This window comes from Herpailurus yagouaroundi, unplaced genomic scaffold, assembly GCF_014898765.1.
Source record: "Herpailurus yagouaroundi ecotype Mexico unplaced genomic scaffold, PumYag 180, whole genome shotgun sequence".
In the NCBI taxonomy this organism is placed as follows: Eukaryota; Metazoa; Chordata; class Mammalia; order Carnivora; family Felidae; genus Herpailurus; species Herpailurus yagouaroundi.
In genome coordinates, this window is record NW_024412411.1 from 2,065,513 (window position 1) to 2,085,839 (window position 20,327).

At 46.3% G+C, this 20,327-nt stretch overlaps 1 protein-coding gene across 4 annotated transcripts in view; it reads right to left on the minus strand.

Moving 5' to 3' along the window:
- Window positions 1-20,327, minus strand: part of CLPB (ClpB family mitochondrial disaggregase) — a 146,297-nt gene that overhangs the window by 20,670 nt on the left and 105,300 nt on the right. For all 4 annotated transcript variants that reach the window (XM_040489240.1, XM_040489243.1, XM_040489239.1 and 1 more), the window contains 2 exons: window positions 17,766-17,863; window positions 4,634-4,748 (listed from right to left, as the gene is read on the minus strand). In XM_040489240.1, coding sequence (XP_040345174.1) covers window positions 4,634-4,748; window positions 17,766-17,863 — 213 coding nt within the window. The remainder of the gene's footprint in view (window positions 1-4,633; window positions 4,749-17,765; window positions 17,864-20,327) is intronic.

Below are 20,327 nucleotides of genomic sequence, written 5' to 3' on the forward strand. Positions count from 1 at the left end.
CAGGCTTAATTCACTTGAGTTCAGCAATCTTTTATACACCTGTGTGCCCAACCTTGGGGAAAAAGCTGAAGGAGAGGTAGTTCCTGACCTTTGGAGGGAGACATCAAATAGATGCCCTTTGTTAAGTGCAGTGATAAAAGATGTCCATGGGAAGCCCCAAGAATGGGTCCTCTGTCCAGGTGGAGGGCTAAGGAAGGCTTCCTGGAGATAGCCTGGGTCTTGAGTATCTCAGCAGACCAGGGTGGTCCAGAAAACGAGAACATGTGAAGTGGTATGACGTGAAGGTGGGACTGCAAGCAGTTTTCTAAATTAATCATTGCCACACCATGACTCAGGGATGGCCTGATTATATTTCTCAGCTCAGAAACAGGACCCCAAGAGGGGTCCAGAAAGGTATAGGGTGGGCTTGGGTGATTACATTTTTGGATTGTCAAAAAGAGAAGTGAAGCACGAGATAGTCCACCGTGTGCCACATAGCCAATGGTGAGATTCTGAATTCGGGCCAGATCCCAGCATGGTAGAGCATTTAAGCTGGCAGAGGTCTCCTGAGGGAGAGTCAAGTGGGAACAGAGCAATGGGTGTTGAGGATGAGCCCCTGGTCAGAGGGAGCTGCAGGGAAGCTTCCAGGTGTGCAGGCTGACCCAGAGCAGAGCTGGGGAATGGCCTATCCACCCAAGGGGCCAAAGGTCAAGTCGTATGTGTGTTGTTATTAACTATCAATATACTCATGTTCCTAGTATGCTTGTGAGCTACTAGAGGGTAGGCTTACAGCTTCTCTTCTCTCCTCAGAGCATGAGACAGACATGGTGCCCAACCAAACTAATTCAACAAACTGCACTACACATCTACTTCAAAGCTGTGCCAGGAACTGCGAAAACAAAAACGACTGAGGCATGATCTCTGCTCTCAGGAGTCTACAGTCTATTACTTTTGAACTGAGTTAGGCTAAGTAAAAACCAGCCAGAATGTGGGAGATAGGCAGGGCTGGGCTAGGTTGGGGAAAGGGCCAGAAGAAAAGGAATTCCAAGCAGAGAGGGCAGCATCAACAAATGCAGAAAGCAGACGCAGCTGGTGTATGTGATGCAGAGCTGGGTTGGGGGAGGCATGGTAGAGGAAGGTGGGGCAGCTGCAGGGGTGGGCCTTGTATACTGGTCAGGGCAGCAAGAGCCACTCAAAGATTTTAAACAGGGAAGTTTTTACATTTTACAAAGCTCACTCCAGCTGGGTAGGAGAAGTGGTTATAGGGGAAGGAAAGGAGGCAGGGCGACCAGGGAGGAGGTCACCATATGGTTCAAATGGGAGATCCTGAGGTCCTGAGCAAGGACAGTGGTATTGGGAATGGAGGGGAGAGGGTAAGTTGTGAGACCTGTTTAAGAGGCAAATGCTAAAACCTGATATTTGATGGGCTGTTAGGGGTGAGGGAGAGGGTGGAGGGGCAAGGAATAATCTAAGTTTTTATTTTAGGAGATAAGTGAATAGTGGTGCCTTTACTGAGACAGGAGCACAGGATGTGGACAAGTTGGAGGAAGCAGTGGAGTCTAGTCCTTAATGTGCTGAATAGACAGCTCGTTGCTTTTCTGAGAACGGTGGGATGTAGAGTCTCTGAGATCCCAGGAGGTCTGCTCAACAGGGTAGGCATCCTCCCCCTCCCATGACCAACAGTAGCTCTGGGTTCTGTAAGGAGAGCCTCACTTTCAATGCCAAGGCTCTGGCTTGTGGTATGTAGGCTGGCCTTGCTTTGGCTCCAGTGACCCTAGAAGACCAGAGAGGCCATGGGGGCCTAAGCTATGGGGTTGGTGCTTTATCTCCTCCATTTGTAAGGCGGTAACTGTGCGCCAGCCTTGCTAGAAGCCCTGCAGCTGGGGATCACACTGATAAATTCACTGTATTACTTTGCACAAATCAATATCCCAGCACTTACCAGGGGTTGATGTGACCGAAATTGGTTTCAGCCAATTCGTGTGGGTAATAAATGGCCATTTATCAAATCAATTCATTCTGCGGCACTTCTCTGGCTGCCCATCCTCATGGTACCCCTGGGGTGCCAGGCTCCACCCAGCCAGTCCCTAGCATATATCTGACGCTAGCCTAGAGGATCCAGAGAGGCCTGGCCTACCCCTCTGGATGTGCGTCTGTCTCCTATACTTGCTTCAGTCTGGAGATCTTGAAGCACTGGCTGCTGCTTGCCTGCCACAAATTCTGGCCCAGAGAGTACCTCATGCTTCACCTGGGTTGGTAGGTGAACATTATCAGATCTTTATCAGTGTGATGACCAGCCACAGGCTTCTCAGCTAGGCGGGCATACAGTTATCACCATACAAATGGAGGAGATACACAAGCCCACAGCTCAGGCCCCAATACCTGTCTGTCTTTTCAAGTGTCACTGAAGCCACAGCAGGGTCAACCTACATAACACAGGACAAGGTGTAGGATCCTCCCAATCCGAGGCAAAGTCTGGGTAACAGAATGGAGTTTTGGGTAGAGGGAAGCTCTCAGGGCAGGCATTCTGACAGCCCTTCGGAAATGGGCAACTGAATCATTTACTCCGGCTATGGGCCAACAACAAGGAGAGACAAAGTGGGTGGTGCATCAGAGGTTGGTGTAGCATCAGAGGAAGAGGCCAGCCTGGGGCTGAGACTAAGGATCAGTCTCGGCTTGAAGGAAACAACTGTGGGCCTAATTTAAAGAACATAGTGCCCCACTCTAGCTGGTAAACACCTTGACGACAGGGACTGGAAAGAGCATGTACTTTATAGTCAGTCAGTCCTGGCTTTGGCTCCCCAGTTCACAGATGAGAAAGCTGATGCTCAAACAAGCCACGTGTTTAGCTGGAGTTGCACAGCTAAAGAGTGCAGACCTGCTATTTTAGCCCACGTTGGTCTAAATCTCTCCTTCCCATGTCCTCCTCTCCCCTCCCTCCAACTTCTTGGAGCATCACATCTTATGGGGCTTGAGAAGCTGGGGAGAAGCAAGAGGTCAGAGAGGAGGAGACAGCCTGCTGGGAAAGGGCTGTGTAAGGAGCAGAGGGAAAACACTATGATGGCAGCTGCAGTGCCGGCCCAGGTGGACAGGAGACTGCTTTCTTAGCTCTCTGTGCAGGTAATGCCTTTTCCATGGGCAACTCCTCTCTTCAACCCTCAGGAACTCCCAGGGCTTCCCCTCCCTCCACCTCAGCCACAGCCTTGGCAAAGAAGTAAGGTGTCGCCACCTGTAAGGTGGTGGCTGAGAGTGGATGTCTGTATCCAGATCCTAAAGGGCAGCCTGGTGTGGCTTGGGCGTGAGTAGTGGGGCCTGTGTGTTCAAAAAGCTTTCCTTGGCTCCTGTGTATGCCTCTAGGCAGCCTCCTGACTTCTAGCTGGTGAGGCAGTTCTGGTCCGTGGGCTCCTTTTATCCGCTGATGAGGGACTCATGACTGCCACATGAGTCCCACTGGTGTGTGAGGATGATGGAGACCAGGCTGGGCTGTGTTGCAGGGGTAGCTGCCTTCATTTTTCAATTACTCCTCTAGTTGGTATCCTAGGGCTGATATGCTGCTCCAGAATGTCCCAGAGGGGCACCACAATACAGCCTGATGTCTTCTTTTATCACTAAGCCTTTATCAGGTGCTGTCTTTGGTAGTTGCTGGATCACATCTGGTGGGGCCAGAGCTTGGAGGGAAGGGGTAAGCAACATGAATAGAATGTCCTGACACCATAGCGCAGAGGTTTTTAAACATGAGCTGAGCATCAGAATTGCCTACACAGCTTGTTAAAAGATTGCTGGGCCCCACCCCAGAGTTTCTGATTCCATAGGTTTGGGGTGAGGTCTGAGATCTGCAATTCTAACAAGGTCCTAGAGGATATTGATGCTACTGGTCCAGAGACCATGCTTTGAGAACCACTGCCTGCTTGTTTAAGCCAGGCGTGGGTTACTCTGCCCTTGCCTCATCTGTCTGAGGACAGCTTCAGAGAGTCATGCATCTGAGTCAGAGAAGAGAAGTGAGACCACTATCTTAAGCAGAACCCTAGTTTTATAATTCTCTCTAGTGGGGTCTGCATGGTCAGAAGGGCCATCAGAGTAGGGGTTATACCAGAGAGCATTCCGGCTCCCAGTATGGGACCTAAGAGCTTCTAGGGTCAAGAAGAAAGCGCTTAAGGCTTGTTCAGGGTATTTCTCCTAAAACTGAACCAGATGCTGACAAAAAACACTGAAAAGTGGCAGAGTCCCAGGCTGGGAGACAAAAGCCAGAAGTTCTAGTTCTGACTCAGCTGCCACATTACAAGTGATGGACAAGCTCCTACTCCTCTCTGGGTCTTAGTCTGCCTACCTGAAAAGTTAGGGGTGGGGACAGTGGACCAGATCAAGGTTTGAGTCAGAGTATAGCAAAGCAGCTATATATTATGAGTGCTCTGTATCTCCGCTTCCTCATCTGTAAAATGGGGATTTACCCTAACCGGGTTGCTGTAAGGACTAAATGACAACATACATGAAGAGCTTATCACAATGCCTGGCACACAGAAAGTACACAACAAATGTTAAGTTGTAATGTTAGTCACTTCTGCCTGGTATGGTGACAGCAGGATGCACACCTCACTGCAGCAGACCATGAGCTCCCCAGCCCTTTTCTGGCACCGGCTGGCATCTTGATACTCACCAGCACCCACTGTGGCGATGGCATTCTCCTGGCCAATGATGTGTTCTTTCAGCCGTTGCTCCAGGGGAAAGCGGCGCCGCTCCTCGGCCTCACGCTTCCGCTGCTTCTCCTGGTACTGTGGGGAGAGAGGGCAGGTGGCTCAGGAGCACAAGGCCCAACAGGATCCCAGTTTCATTCTACCCTGTAACTCAGGGGTAAAAAACACAGTTCTGGGTCTCCAGGGGTCCTAATGCACACTCTGGCTCCTGGTCATTGGAGGCTGGCCCAGTCCTTCCCACTGTCCCCTTGTCCTAGTCCTCACCTCATTCTCCTTACTTCAGTTGGCCACTGCTCAGGAGTCCTGGCTCATCTTGCTAGTAAAATAAGTACTGCTAGTAAAGTAACCCTTGACTCTGGAGTCTGACAGAAGACCTGAGTTTGAATCCTAGCTTTATCACTTATAAGATGTGCTTATCATCTGGAGCAAGTTACTCCCCCTCAGTTTTCACATCTGTAAATTGGGGATTAAATATGATGATATACATAATGTGCCTAACATCATGGCTGGCATTCAGTTTTAAGTGCTTAATAAAAATAGGTTATTTCCCTTTCCACTTACCCTCTTGAAAACTTTTCTGGTTTTACTTTTTTTTTAATGTTTGTTTTTGAGTGAGAGTGTGAGTGGGGGAGGGGCAGAGAGAGAGAGGGAGACCAAGAATCCCAAGCAGGCTCCGTGCTGTCAGCACAGAGCCCGAAGCAGGGCTCAAAGCCATGAACCATGAGATCATGACCTGAATCAAAATCAAGAGTCAGACGCTTAACTGACTGAGCCACCCAGGTGCCCTGTTTTTCATTTTTTTTAAAGTAAGCTCTACATCCAATGTGGGGCTTGAACTCATGACCCGGAGATCAATGGTCACATGCTCCACTGACTGAGGCAGCCAGGTACCCCAAAAACCTTTTGGTTTTTATTTATTTAAAAATTTTTTTTCAACGTGTATTTATTTTTGGGACAGAGAGAGACAGAGCATGAATGGGGGAGGGGCAGAGAGAGAGGGAGACACAGAATCTGAAACAGGCTCCAGGCTCTGAGCCATCAGCCCAGAGCCCCTTTTGGTTTTTATTTAAAAAAAAATTTTTTTTAACGTTTATTTATTTTTGAGACAGAGAGAGACAGAGCATGAATGGGGAGGGTCAGAGAGAGAGGGAGACACAGAATCCGAAGCAGGCTCCAGGCTCTGAGCCGTCAGCCCAGAGCCCAACACGGGGCTCGAACTCACGGACCATGAGATCGTGACCTGAGCTGAAGTCGGACGCTTAACCGACTGAGCCACCCAGGCGCCTCCCTTTTGGTTTTTAAACCAGAGCTATGAACACCCTCCACTTCCATGATACTGCATTTCAATTAAACACAATTATTCACTAATTGCTGTCTGTTTTGTCCTGTGCATGCCATGATGGAAAAGGCAGGGTGGAGAGGAGGACTAGAACCCAGAGGGTTCTAGTCACTGCTGAATGTCTGGCATGTGTCTGGCCCTGGGCTTGGTCCACTTCAGGGAAGGCAGAAGGAGGAAGCCTGAATATGATCACACTGCAGGGAAGAGAGGAGAGCCAGGCCTTGTCCTCAGGGAGCTCTAAGTTGGGAGGAAGGTGAGACAGGGCCTGTGCACAAATATTTCTCAGGCAGTACTGATCATTTTCCTCCAAAGCATGTGTGCGTATTTCTAGCCTATACCCATCTCTAAAAAACAAACAAACAAAAACCTCCCACTATTGAAAACAAATTTGTTGCATGTTTGTGACTCTGTCCTCTAAATCTATTTATGAGCCGCCTGAGGGCAAGCGCTGTCTTTTACTCCCTGCATGAGTCCTGACACAGTGGAGGCAGCTGGTGAATGTTTGCAAAAGTGAATTTGATGATAGATAAGAGGAAAGAATTGACAGCCAAACAGGGTGGCACAGGAGTCCAGAGAAGGAAGGATATACAAAGCCCAGAACATTCTGGGGAGGCTTCTGGGTGACTGGAGGCTTGAAGCTGGAGTACTGGGCCAGGCAGCAAATTGAGGGCTATCTGGGGGCCAGGCAGGGAGGGTGAGTGTGCAGGTGGGATGATAAAGTGCGCATGGAACAGGGTGGATGGTGGAAGGGAGCAGGTCTTGGACTGGGACAGAGAGACATGGATCTTCAGGAGGCTCCTTTCCCTTAAGACCCTGTAACACTGACAGCTTTCTAGAAAGAAAGCTGCCAAGGAAAGGCCCTGTCACAAAAGTTGTGGCTACAGATTGCTCTTGCAGGCAGAGTGGATGAAAAATACCTGCTGCTTGGGCAGTGTTTTCCTGTTACAGTAGTGACCTTGACAGAAGTTAAAAAAAATAAATAGCAAACAATCCAATTTTGGCTGTTGCTATCAGTCTGTAACTGAAAGCTCCCATCAGTCCTGGGTTTCATATGGAGCAATAATTCGGCGCCAATCCCAGTGGAGCGACGCTTGCCGGTTGGAATCCAGAGTGTCACTGTGCAGCTCCCTCAGGCGCCACATACATCACCTGGCTCTGACGACTCCACCATATATCTGCCTCCTCCTCCTCCCTGCCCACCCAGCCCCTCTCAGCACTTAGGTCCACTGGGCTGGAAGGCTCTGATGGTGACATGTACACATACTGCCTGGTGCTGCATTGGCTAGTGGCCTTGCTGGCTTGTAGTCAGGCAGGCCACAAAAGCAGCTTGAGGCAATGGAAGCTGACTGCCAGGGTTTGTTGAGTCTGCTTCCCTTCCTTCTCCTAGTGATGGGTCTCAGAGTATTCCTGCCTCTGAGCCCTTGCTCACACTGCTCCCTCACCACAAAAGTCTTCTGCATTCCCACCTACAAGTGCCCTGGTGATCTCAACCTAAATACCACATTGTCTAAGGACCCTATCGTAAGGCTTCATGCCTGCCCCTGGGACCTCCAGAGCACTTATTTAACTGCCTGTTTGTCTCTCCTTACTCAACCATGAGGTCCTTGGTGACAAAAACCATGTCTTATTCATCTCAACAGCTCCATCACATAGCAAGGGCCTGGCTCAAAGAAGGAGTCAATACATGTTGCCAACTGAATGAGGTTACTACTGGTTGTGGAGCAGGGGCTGAGTGCCGGGAACCATACAAAGGCACTGCCCTCTAAAAACAGTGCCTTTAATTGTTACAGTTGTCCCCACCTGAAGTTTGTCTCCTCTTCTGGCTCATAGTGGGGCAAGCTGTGTGGCAGAAATAAGCAGCTCTGTTCCATGAAGACCTGAATTCAAACTTCACCTCATCCACTTACTAGCTAGCTGACCTTGGGGAAGTTCATTCAACTCCTGGAATTTTCATTTCCTCATCTCTAATACAGAGACGGTGACTCACACCCACCTTCCAGGGTCCTGGTGGGATGCTGGGGAAAATCAGGTGAGACAACATACACAAAGAACTCGGCAGAGTCTCTGGCACATAGCAAATGTATAGCAGAAGTGGTAGTGTGAGAGACTTAAGCAGAGAACACAGTAGCTGGCCCTTGGAAGGCCTTTGATAAATGTTATTTCTCTCCTTCACTGCATTTTGATAACTATTTAACCCAGTGCTTTCTTGGAGGTGGGATGGGGACACAGGAACCCTTTTAACTAATTTAACCTGTATGGGCTCCACAGATGAAGAGTTGCTCTGGCTCAAGCAGAAGCTAGGAGCCTAGTCCACTTAGATGCCCCACTACCCCAGAAATGGCTCTTGAGGCTCCCTCCTTAGGAAGCCTAGGTCTGTAGGGTACAGTCTCAACACCAGCGAGGTTCTGGGGATACCTCCAACTGCACAAGGCAGCTCATCTCTGCCTGCCAGTTTTCCTTATGTGTTAGAAATTCAGCCTCTAGGTGCTTTCCATGCATTGGTGTGTGGGGCCTCACAGAACATATCTTTTTCATTTGTCACGGGCAACATGACTTTTCTTGCCACTCTGTTGGTTTGGGTAGGACCCTGTGGTCTTCCTAAGTCTTCTCCAGGGAAACATTTCTACTCCTATAACTCTTCTCTGATGTCATGAGTTTAGTATTCCTGTTATTTTCTTGGGCAAGGGTAAAGGGTCCCTGGCTTTTATGGGGGTGAGTATAGGGAAAAGGTTATAATGTGATCTGGCTGGTTTCTCAGGAGCTTTCTAGATGGTCCCGGGAAAGATCCAACCTGTGGCCTAAATCAGGACACATCCTGATTCTCCCCCAGCCTGGAGTTCTCAATATCTATTCAGAAAAACTTCTGAAAATGGATCGGACTTTTTGATAAAAATATATAGGATGCTGGGATTAAACCAGGTTAAAGTTTACTGCTTCATGCTCTTTTCCTAATGCTTAGCACAGAGTTTGTATTTTTTAAAAAATGTGTTGAATGAAAGAGTGGCCTTTTTTTTTTGAAGATTTTATTTTATTTTTTAAGTAATCTCTACATCCAACATGGGGCTTAAACTCACAACCCTGAGATCAAGTATCATACTCACCAACAGAGCTCGCCAGGCACCCCTGAATGAATGGCTTTTTGAGGCATCAGCTATGAGCCCAGGCTTGTGAAAGAACATAGGAAAGGAAAATATTTGGTCTGGATATATTCTCTTTGGGGAAGGAGAGAAAGATGGGAGAAGGCACTTGGTAAGGGCTCCATAAATGTAGGCTACTACTGTTTCCGGCTTTTTGAGGAGATGGAGAGGAAGCCTATAGGGACTGAGGTCTAGGCCCTGCTTTGACACAGTTCCACTAGAGGAGAAGATAGGGCAGGTGACCCAGCCTGCAGAAGGAGAGGACACTGGGCTGAGAGCACTAGGAAGAAACCACCCACAAGAGCAGAAGTGGGGGAGTGATCATCTTCTTAATAAAAGCCACATGCAATTAGCTTCAGAAGTCCTCACCTGGAGCCGGCAGCAACCAGCTCCCCATGCTGCATCTTGGCGGATAATCGTGGCCACTGGTTTCTATCATTCTTGATTTAATATGGCACCCCTCCTGGCTGTGAGTGCATTTACAGGAAAGGGCTGGGAGGCTGGGGTGAAGCCTAGCTGCACGCACTCAGCAGTGGGTAGCTGGGATGAGTGGTTCTTTGGGGGAGGGTTACAGGGAGAAGGGGTATGTCAGGCAACCCTATTATTGGGTATCCCTCAAGGAATAGGTCTGACAATGAAAGTGGCAATGTGTTCACTGAAAGGGCAGCTGAGGTGAAGGTGGGAGTGGTGAGTAGACAGAATGAGACCCTGGGCAAGCATGTAATAGGTATGGAGGAGGGAACAGAAGAAAGGCCAAACTACCATTTACCTCTCATGGGAGGTCAGGGTCACAGAGCCCACTTAGGCTGCTCTCAGATATACTCAGATATGCCCCATGTTCCTGACGCTGACCCCAATTCGCATCTCAGGGCTTCTCCCATGCTCTGAAGCTGCAATGACAGAGAGGACTTGGTAAGAAAGTCGCCAAAAGGACAGGGGGCAACAGATGAGACTAGGGTCAGGGGATGATGGAAAGAACGCTGAGTGGGGGAATGATGGTAAGAGGAGCCCAGGAGGTCCAACAAAGAGGCCTGGAGGATGAGAGAGGCACCCAAGGGACTTGAAAATCTCTTGAACTAGCTCATAAAGTATACATCCCTGTAGAGAAAGTTAGGGCACATAGCAGGTGTCACTTCCATTACACTCAGTGACCATTATGTCAGCATCCTGGATTCCATTGTCTTCTCTTCCAGCCCATCCTCCTTGCTGCCAGAGTGAGGTTTCAATATGTAAATCAGATCATGTCACTGTGCAAATAGCTGGGTTGATTCAAAGACTGGTGAGAGAAGGTTAAGAGGACTGGCTCAAGTGAGAAGATGAGTTGTGTTCTTAGTGCATCATATCAGGAGGCACAGGATGTTGATTATTTTATAACTGGTGATGTTGACTTTGATCACTGGGTTAAGGTGGTCTGTGCCATGTTTTTCCACTACCGTTTTCCCCTTTGTAATTAATAAGTATCCTGTGGGGTGAGGATCTGAGCCTATGTAAATAATCCTGTTACTCCTCAAACTCTCACTAGTGTTAGCATCAATTGCTGAGTCTCATCTGACTGGAAACCAGCTGTTCTAATCCTCCCAGCCATAAGAAGTTCAGTGTATCTCTTCCTCCTCTGCACAGAGATGAAGTACATTAAAGCATGGGTCCACCGGTAGCAAGTAAGAGAGATAGAATGCTAACCTTTGCAGTCTGGCTCTAGAGCTTGCACTTTACACCCTGGAGATAAGAAAAGACCTGTTTCCTGCCCCAGTCTATTTAGGGAGATGAGACTTAAAACACTAATCTCCTATTCCTACTTTTAGCATGGGGCTACCTAATGATTTTATTGAAATAAACACCAGAAAGTGTTCTTGCCAGAAATGTGTAATCTAAATGTAATCATAAGGAAACATCAGACAAACCCAAACTGAAGGACATTTTACAAAATACCCAGCTTGAACCCATTAAATGTCAAGGTCATGAAAGACAAGGAAAGACTGAGGAACCATTCTAGATTAACGGAGACTACTAAAGAGATACGAAACTAAATCCAATTTGGGATCCAGAATTTTCTTTTCTTGTAAAGATAGTCATTGGGACAAACTGGTGAAGTGTGAATAACATTGACAGATTAGTTAATATCAATATTAATGCCTTGCTTTTGAGGACCGTACTGAGGTAAGAAAATGTCCTTTTAGGAAATACAAGTATTTAGGGATAAAGGGGCATCACGTGTGTAACTTACCCTTAAACAGTTCAGAAAGAATTACCTCTCTCTCTCTATATATATATATAATAAAGCAAATGTGATCAAATGTTAACAATTGGTAATGTGGGTGAAGAATTTACAGAATTCATCGCACTATTTTTGAAATTATGTAAAAATAAAATTAAATCAGGGTAATGCTTACCCCTGGGGGATAGGCAGTGACTGGAAGTATAAGGTAGGTTTCTGAGTGTCTATAATGGTCTGTTTCTTGATCAGCTGTGTTTAGCTTGTGAAAATACAGAGAGCTATATAATTAAGATATATGCACCTTATACAAGTATATTTCAATAAAAACTTACTCAAAAGTTAAAAACAAAGAAAAGAGAAAGCAAAAGCTTGTCCTCATAAAGCACATAGCTCCGTGTCTGGCCCACTGTAAAGCTGCAATGAAGGTCAGATGGTGCTGTCATCCCCGTAAGGCCAAGCACAGGGCCAGGCATGGGGCACATTGGCACCTGAAATGAGATGCAGCAGGGAGCAGGCTGGGCAAAGTGGGGAAAGGGTATCACTTCACCCTATGACAGGAGCAAGATAACCCTCTTACTCTCCTGTGTATCTCACCCCTTGTCTCCAAGAGGGCTTTCCTCAGCACCCAGGTTTACAGCCCAGAATGCGGGCCCAGGGGAGCACTGCATCCCCAGCTATCCCTGAAGCAAATGAAAAAATATGGATACAGGAAATGTGCTTGTGATTCTGTCACTGGGATATGCAAATAAAATATATATGATAGGCCTATCTGCCTAATATTCCTGCCAATTCATTCTCTGGGTGTGATTAAAATGAGCAATAAATTCCTCGTGAGTCTCGGCGGAACGAGGATCCGGGAGTGGAGATGCGGGCTGGCACCAGCACGTCCCCCTCAGCTGAATATTCATCATGGACTAGCTCCCCATATTTTTGTTTTATCTGCCATCGTGTGCACAGAGATATATTTCTACCTCTCTCCTTCGTCTCTTAGTTAAAACATGAAAATGGTCTAAGCTTTAAGTATTAAACTCTCCATGTAACGAAATCCTTCAAAGTGAGATCACAACTACCTTCTCTACGAAGCCTGCCCTGCTCATTCTGCCTGAAGGTGATCCATGCTTCCTTGGAGCCCCCACAAACTCTCTGTGGACCCCTCCTAACATACAAATCAGTCTGTAGGTATCAGAACCAAGGGTGCCTGCCTCTCTCCCATCCTCCATTTCCAGATGGCCAGCTCAGAGGACAGGGGCTGGGGTTCATCCACCTCTGAATCTTCTTAGGGGGCCCAAGGAAGCTTCTGCACAGAGAAAGCAGAGAAACTGAGCAAACCGGCAGCAAGGAGAAAATCATGTAGGCTACTAAAGGTGACAGAGATTCTTTGGGGTGCATGGGTGGCTTAGTTGGTTAAGCATCTGACTCTTGATTTTGGCTCAGGTCATGATCTCATGGTCCAAGCCCATGCTGTCAGCACAGAGCCTGCTTGGGATTCTCTCCTCTCTCTCTGCTCCTCCTCTGCTCACTCTCTCTCTCTCAAAGAAATAAACTTAAAAAAAAAAAAAAAAGTGACAGAGATTCTTAGATACGTGACACATTTTAAAAGGCAGAATGAAATTAAAAATTAGGCTTATGGATAACTTGAAAATGGGAAAATTTTCAAGAAATCATATTAAACAGGGCACCTGGCTGGCACAGTCAGAGGAGCATGTGACTCCTGATCTCAGGGTTGTGAGTTCAAGCCCTATGCTGGGGTATGGAGATTACTAAAAAGAAATAATAATAATAATTAAACTTAAAAAAAAAGAAATAATATTAAGTGAAAAAAAAAGCAAATTCCAAATATGGGACTAGGATCATAACTCAAACACCTTCAGGGCCAGGTAGGAAATATAAATGTCTGTTAGGCTAGCACAAAATATAATAGCGAGCTGGGAGGAATCCACACCCCCAACCCTTACGGGGTCACATTTTTAATAAATTCTTGGATTGTTAAAATAAAACATGGCTGCAAGTTCAAGACCCCTGTATGTACCGTAGGCTATCAACCAGGTTAAAAAAAAAAGGCCATCTATATACATATATATAGGTAAGGTTTCAGAAAAGGCAAATATAGTATCATGAAAGTAAATCCTCTGATTCATACCCCACTAGTTACTTTTAACAACTTGATTTTCTGTTAAGTATCTGCTTTCTTTCTTTCAGCTTCAGTTTTCCCATCTATAAAACAGGGGTAGTAAGAGCTGCTTCAAGGATTTGTTAGAGGGTTATAAAAAATGCAGAGAAAGCACCTGGCATAGTACCTAGATGCACTTGATAAAAGATGCACTTAATAATACCTACTATTATTATAAATAATTAAAAATATTAATAGTGATCACATATCGATAGTAGGGCTAAAATGTTCATTGAAATTCAGCTCAGTTGCCCTGTTCTCCAGTGAGACTGCCTTGATCTCCCCAGGTAGGATTCGAAGCCACCTCTGGATTCCCACAGTCCCTGGGCTTCCCTGGTTCACTTTCATGGTTCACTTGCCTGTCTCTTCATCAGACGGTAAGCTCTTTGAGTGTTTCACCCACCTGTCTTCTTCTTACCTAGCCCAGAGCTTGGCACACAGACATTCATAAACATTACATAAACTAAATTATTTAATTCTCTTCAATTTACTTTCCAAATATTCTATAATGACACATATGACTTTTATACTTACACATTTTCCATAACGAACACATATTTGACTACAGAGTAGACAAGGCTGGGCTGGGAAGCAGGAGGATGCTGGGTGCATAGAAGGAGAGTAAGATAAGATCGGAGTGGCAGTCACCCATGTCTAGACAAAGAGCCAGGAGATGAGGTCTCAGGCTGGAGCCTCAGCACCCTCCAGGCCTGAGTCATTAGGTTATAGACGTAAGGCCTGAACTCAGAGAGGATCAGCTACTGGTGACTTACTGGCAAAGTGGGACAGAACCAGGTCTATAGCAGTGTTCTTCCCATGAAGCTCTGCCTCATGATTTTGAAGAGGTAGTGTTTTTTTGCAGCTTAGAGGAAAAAAAAAATCAGAGAAGAATGGGTGACAAGGTAGATGCTGAGCAACTGAAAGACAATGCTAATACCCAAGGAGAACTGAGGGGTGACAGGACTGTACAGCAATCAAGGAGAGATGCTCAGTGGACAGTTGGGACATTTCAGACCAGATGAAAACATAAAGTACAGAGAGGTGACAACAGAGAAATAGTCTTCCATGGAGAGGTTACAGAACCCCAAGCAGTCTCTACGTGGTTTTCCAGCCTCTAAAGGCAGCCCCGTGCACTGTGTGACAGCTCTGTTAGGGAGCTCCTCCCGATAGCTGCCACCGAGCCTGGCTCTGTCCCAGCTCTGCCACTGAATGAATCTCCCCCCCCCACCCCCCTTTCACTCACAGCTATTCCTGTGTCTATATGTGGTCTCTCCTTTCTGGGCCTGATGTCCCCACTGCCTTTGGCTTTTTCTCTGGCATAGTTCCTCTTTCCCCTTAGCTGCCCTACTCTGCACAGATTCTAAGAGCTCCATGTCTACTCAGAAGGTAGTGTCTGCGATTGCCCTCTGTGGTCCAGAAGGGTCTGACTGGAACAGAGGAACACAACCACCATTTATTTACTCGGGACACTAGCCTTGTACTAACATGGCCAACATCAAGCCACTTCTTAAGCAGCCGAATTTTGTTAAGGATCCCACAGCAGCTCTAACCCCTCCACCTATGCTGGCACTAAGAGACTTGCCCTATGTCAGACCACCTGACACACCATGGGTTCTCTTGGCCAAGTCTAGGGCATGGTCTCATGGGACAGCTATTGCACCTGAGGGATGACGGGAGTACAGTCCAAGGTTATGTGAAACACGTTTAGGGATATCTTTAAGGCACCTGGGCAAACTGACTCTACCTCTAGGGATATTCCTAGGGATGGAAAATCTGAACAGAGAGGAGGGAATTACTTGCTCTCTAGGAATTTTCACTCTTGCTGGTCCCAAGCACCCCTCAGGATGTGCTGTGAAAGCCCATCTCCCTTCCTACCTCCTCTCCTCTGGAGGAAACTACTGCAGGGTAGTTACTAAGGCTCCCAGGGAAACAAACTATATGGTTAATTCTGGCTGCCAGACATTTCCAGTCTCCCTCTTGTAGGCACATGGTAGGATTACTCTCCTTGGTGCCTTGTGATTAGGTGGGAACAGGGATTAGTTCTGTCCAGTGAGCTGTGAGTGGAAGGGTCTACTTCCAGACTGGGCATTTAACTGCATATGCAAGACCCTCCAGAGCATTCTTCTCCCTCTGGCAAGCAACCTGCCAACATCCCAGAGGGTGGCTGCAATGCCAGTCTGGTCTCTGCAGGCCTTTGATGAACAGAGCCCCCACTGTTGACCCATGATGGATAGGCTGCATGAGGCCAAAAATAAATGTTTATTGCTTTATACCACTGAAATTCTGGGTTATTACAACATAATCTGGTTTATCCTGACATGTAGACAATTGTATACAGAATAGAACCTTAGAAACCATTCTGTCCAATGTCTTCATTTCACAGAGGTAAATTGAGCTTCAGTGAAAGCAAGTGCTAGCCCAACATCACCCAGTTAGTGAGTGGTAGAGCTGGGATCACAACCCGTATCTTCTCTGTTTCAGTCCAATGACCTAAGTGCTCTTACTCAAGACACAGAGAATATCTGCCACTAGGTGGGACCTGTCACACTGAATCATCTCAAGGTACATCAGCCAATATGCCAATAGGGACTCCATGATCCTGGACAGAACACAAGAATGAGAGTCAGCAACCAAGTCTTCCAGTTCCAGTCCTACCATGGAACCTATCACCTGACCTTGTATTCAAGTCTATTAGCTTAGGTTTGACACTAACTCACTCTGGGACCAAAGTCATGTCACATCCCTCAGCTCTAGTTTCCCCAGGAGTAAAACGAGTCCATTGATTTAGGCTTCAGAGATTTAAAACGTGTGTTCACAGCAGAGCCTCCCCTGAGGCTGCTCAGGAGAGAAGGGCTAGGCCAGTTGGGTGCAACTCTGGTCCACTTCTCCTCAACCACAACATCTTAATTTCCTCTGACTTAATTGTTTAGGCTTTGGTAAAATTTCTTACCACCGGACTTGACAATTTCTGAGGTCCCTGACAGCTCTGAGATTTGTGATTCTAATGCCTGGACTCTGCCAAGTAGTTCCTGACTGATAGCTCAGTGGCTGGGAAGAGCAGAAAGCTGCCTGTATTTAGGGAGCTCAAAAGTTTGGTTGAGAAGATCAAATTAAGATGGAGATTTTTTTGGCTCAGACTATACCAGGCTCTCTGGACTGTGGGTGGAGGGGAAGGGTCAGGGAATGGTTCTGAAAGGAGGGATGATGGGAAAGGATTACTTGCTGAGGTTATAGAATACATAACGACTGAAGAAACAGTACTTGGGCTAAAGATTTTGTCGAACTATCCCGGTCCTATGAAAAGGAGCTAGAAGGTCTATTAGCTCAAAAACTGAATTTGAAGATTAGTCCTCAGAACCCAGAAGTGGCCCAGGCCTCTGCCTGGTCATGATAAGGGTAGCTTCCTATTCTTATTAAGACTGGGGACTAGATTCATGTATGTGTTTTTTGTTTGTTTGTTTGTTTGTTTTTTTAAATTTTTTTTTTTCCAACGTTTATTCATTTTTGGGACAGAGAGAGACAGAGCATGAATGGGGGAGGGGCAGAGAGAGAGGGAGACACAGAATCGGAAACAGGCTCCAGGCTCTGAGCCATCAGCCCAGAGCCTGACGCGGGGCTCGAACTCACGGACCGCGAGATCGTGACCTGGATGAAGTCGGACGCTTAGCCGACTGCGCCACCCAGGCGCCCCTCATGTATGTGTTTATATACACATTATGTGTATGTATATATAGATACATACGTGTGTGTGTGTGTGTGTGTATTTTTTTTTTTTTTTAGAGAGAGAGTGCAAGTGAGCAAGAGGCAAGAGAGAGAGAATCACAGGAGGGACAGGGGGAGAGAAGGTGAGAGAGAGAGAGAAGGGGGGCTCACCAAAGAGAGAGAGAGATGTGGGGCTCACCCAAAGCGGGGCTTGTGTTTTACCCAAAGCAGGGCTCATGCTCACCTGGAGTAGAGCTCAAGCTCACCTGAAGCAGGGCACAAGCTCACCCGAAGCAGGGCTCAAGCTAACCCTATGTGGGACTCGAGCTAATGAACTATGAGATCATGATCTGAGTCAAAGTCAGATGCTTAACAACTGAGCCACTCGGGCTCCCCCTGGATTTGTATTAAAACAGACAATAATCACCTAAGGAGAAGTGGCCTTTGGTGTGGAGCCAGACATCATTTAATGAGCAAACGATTAAATGCAGCATGGAGTACCCATAGGCCTTCTCCTTTCTCCGAAATTTACCTTTGCCTCCGAAGTCCTTAGAAGCTTCATCACCTCCCCTTCTCGGGCATAATCCAAAGGTGTGTGTCCCATTTCATTCCTCTGAAGGGGGTTGGCTCCTGGCAGGAAGAAGAAAAGTAGTTAAAGACTCTATGAGTGATCATTGGGGCCTCAGCCTTCCCTCAAAGGTGACTTGGGCCCTGATTTCAAAGTAAGGAATTCCCATGGAAATAGAGAGCAACAAAACCCTAAGAGATTGTAGAATGGTGTGACAAACATCAAGCTGCTCTGACAGGAGAGTTCTTAATTCTGACACAGAGGTCAGGGTACTGGCGTTCCTACATGCACATGCACATATGTGCAGAAACATACTACCCACACTACTACCACTACCCACACATACATGTGTTATGTATGCACAGGTGTACTCTATACACACACACACACAGAAAACAAACACACACAGCTGAATATGCTAAAAAATACACCAAAGACATAAATATATCCTAATGCCAATGCATTAGTCATTAACAAACTCATCTGCATACAGATGAATATTCATTAATAAAACCATATAATAGGGTTCCTTTCTAAAGCACAGACTTTCTGAAAAAAGGTGAAACAGCCCCCTTCTTTCTGTTCTCCACTCCTCTCTCTTCTTTAATGTCTTTTACCTCTGGTATTTCTTGCTTACTAGAGTTAGCTGAGTCCTCTGGAAGGGAGTGGGCATTACCAGGAACCTGGCTATGCTAGTCCCAAGGTTTGATGCCCTTACCAATTCCAACTGTTGGTGACTATGTGCATGTGGGCAGGCATTTCTTTCTGTATCAGTTCCTGTGCTTGGAGGACAGAAAACCTGAAGTATGATAAAAAGAAGGGGCTTACTGGGGTCCATGCATCTACCTTGTTTCTCTTTTAAGTTCTGGCAGCTCACAAGCCTGTATAAAGTGTCTACTTGGTGCAAAGCCTTGCAGATATGGAAGAAAGGCTCCTCTGACCCCCACATTATTAGAATCTCCTTCTCAAAGCCCAGGTCTGAACCCTCACTCTCCACTTCAAAAACTGTCCATTCCATTCAATTTGTCAAACTTTGAATATGTGGGCTTGAGACACAAAAGAATCAGATCTGGCCTGGCCCCAAAGGCACTTCTCTCGAAGCAGGGAGACCGAAACCTAAGAGAGCTGTGCCTTGGACACAGCAGATACTCAAGAACTATGTGTTAAATGGAATATTCCTCGATCTTCTTTCTTGCTAAGGAAGTGTTGTCGGGAAGTAAAGAAGGGTTAAGACATAGTCCCTGCCAGAAGGATCTAATGGGTTGGTTGGAAACACTAAATATGCAGGCCAATGCACATCAGCATGGGGCCTGGCTCAAGGCGTGTGTCCCGCTGCTGTTTACTGATGGACTATAAAAACTCAGCATTTCTTCTTTTTTCTTTTTAAATTTTTTAACATTTAGTTATTTTTGAGAGAGAGTGAGAGTCGGGGAGGGGCAGCAAGAGGGGGAGACACAGAATCTGAAGCAGGCTCCAGGCTCTGAGCTGTCAGCACAGAGTCCAACGTGGGGCTTGAACCCATGAACAGTGAGATCATGACCTGAGCTGAAGTGGAACATTTAACCAACTGAGTCACCCAGGTGCCCCAAAACTCAGCATTTCTTAATCCTAGGCTGTGGAACATTTGTTCCATGATCTAAAATTATTCCTACTGAAGCTCTCTGCTTCTTAAAGGTCTATAAATTTATCAACCAACAACTGTAAGCTTTATTAAGCATTTACATGTGGCTGTCTGCCTGGGCTGCAGGGGAAGAGGTGCGGGAGGAGAAGGGAGTGGAGGAGAGAGCAAGAAGTATGATCTAGGGCAGGGACACTTATCAATGAGAAAAATTAATACTTTTATACATGATTCCTATTTTCTAATAGGAATTTGATATAAAGTATTAATATATATAATCTTTACTGAGATAGAATTCACATACCATAAAATTCAACCTTTTAAAGTGTATAATTCAGTGGTTTCTAATATACTTACAGGGTAATACAACCATCACCACTAATTTCAGATCATTTTCATAATCTCAAAAAGAAAGTCCATAGCCCCTAACCTATACTTTCTGTTCCTATAGATTTGCCTATACTTGACATTTCATATAAATTGAAACATACAGTATATGGCCTTTTCTGTCTGGCTTCTTTCATTTGGCATGTTTTCAAGGTTCATCCATGTTGTAGTGCCATTCATGCTACAACATGAAAGCAGAAATGCAGCATTCCTTTTCATGGATGAATAAAACTCCATTCTGTGGATAGGCCACATTTTGTTTAGCCATTCATCAGTTGATAGACATTTGGGCTGTTTCCCCCTTGGCTATTATGAATAATGCTGCTATGAAAGTATGTGCACAAGTCTTCGCGTGGGTGTGTTTTCATGTCTCTTGGTTATATATCTAGGAGTGGTGGTAATAATAGGTATTTACTGAGCACTTACTATGTACCAGACACTGTGCTCTGTACTTCATGTACATCACTTAATCCTTACAACCACTATTGAGAGGTAGGAATTAAAATCCCCATGCTATAGAC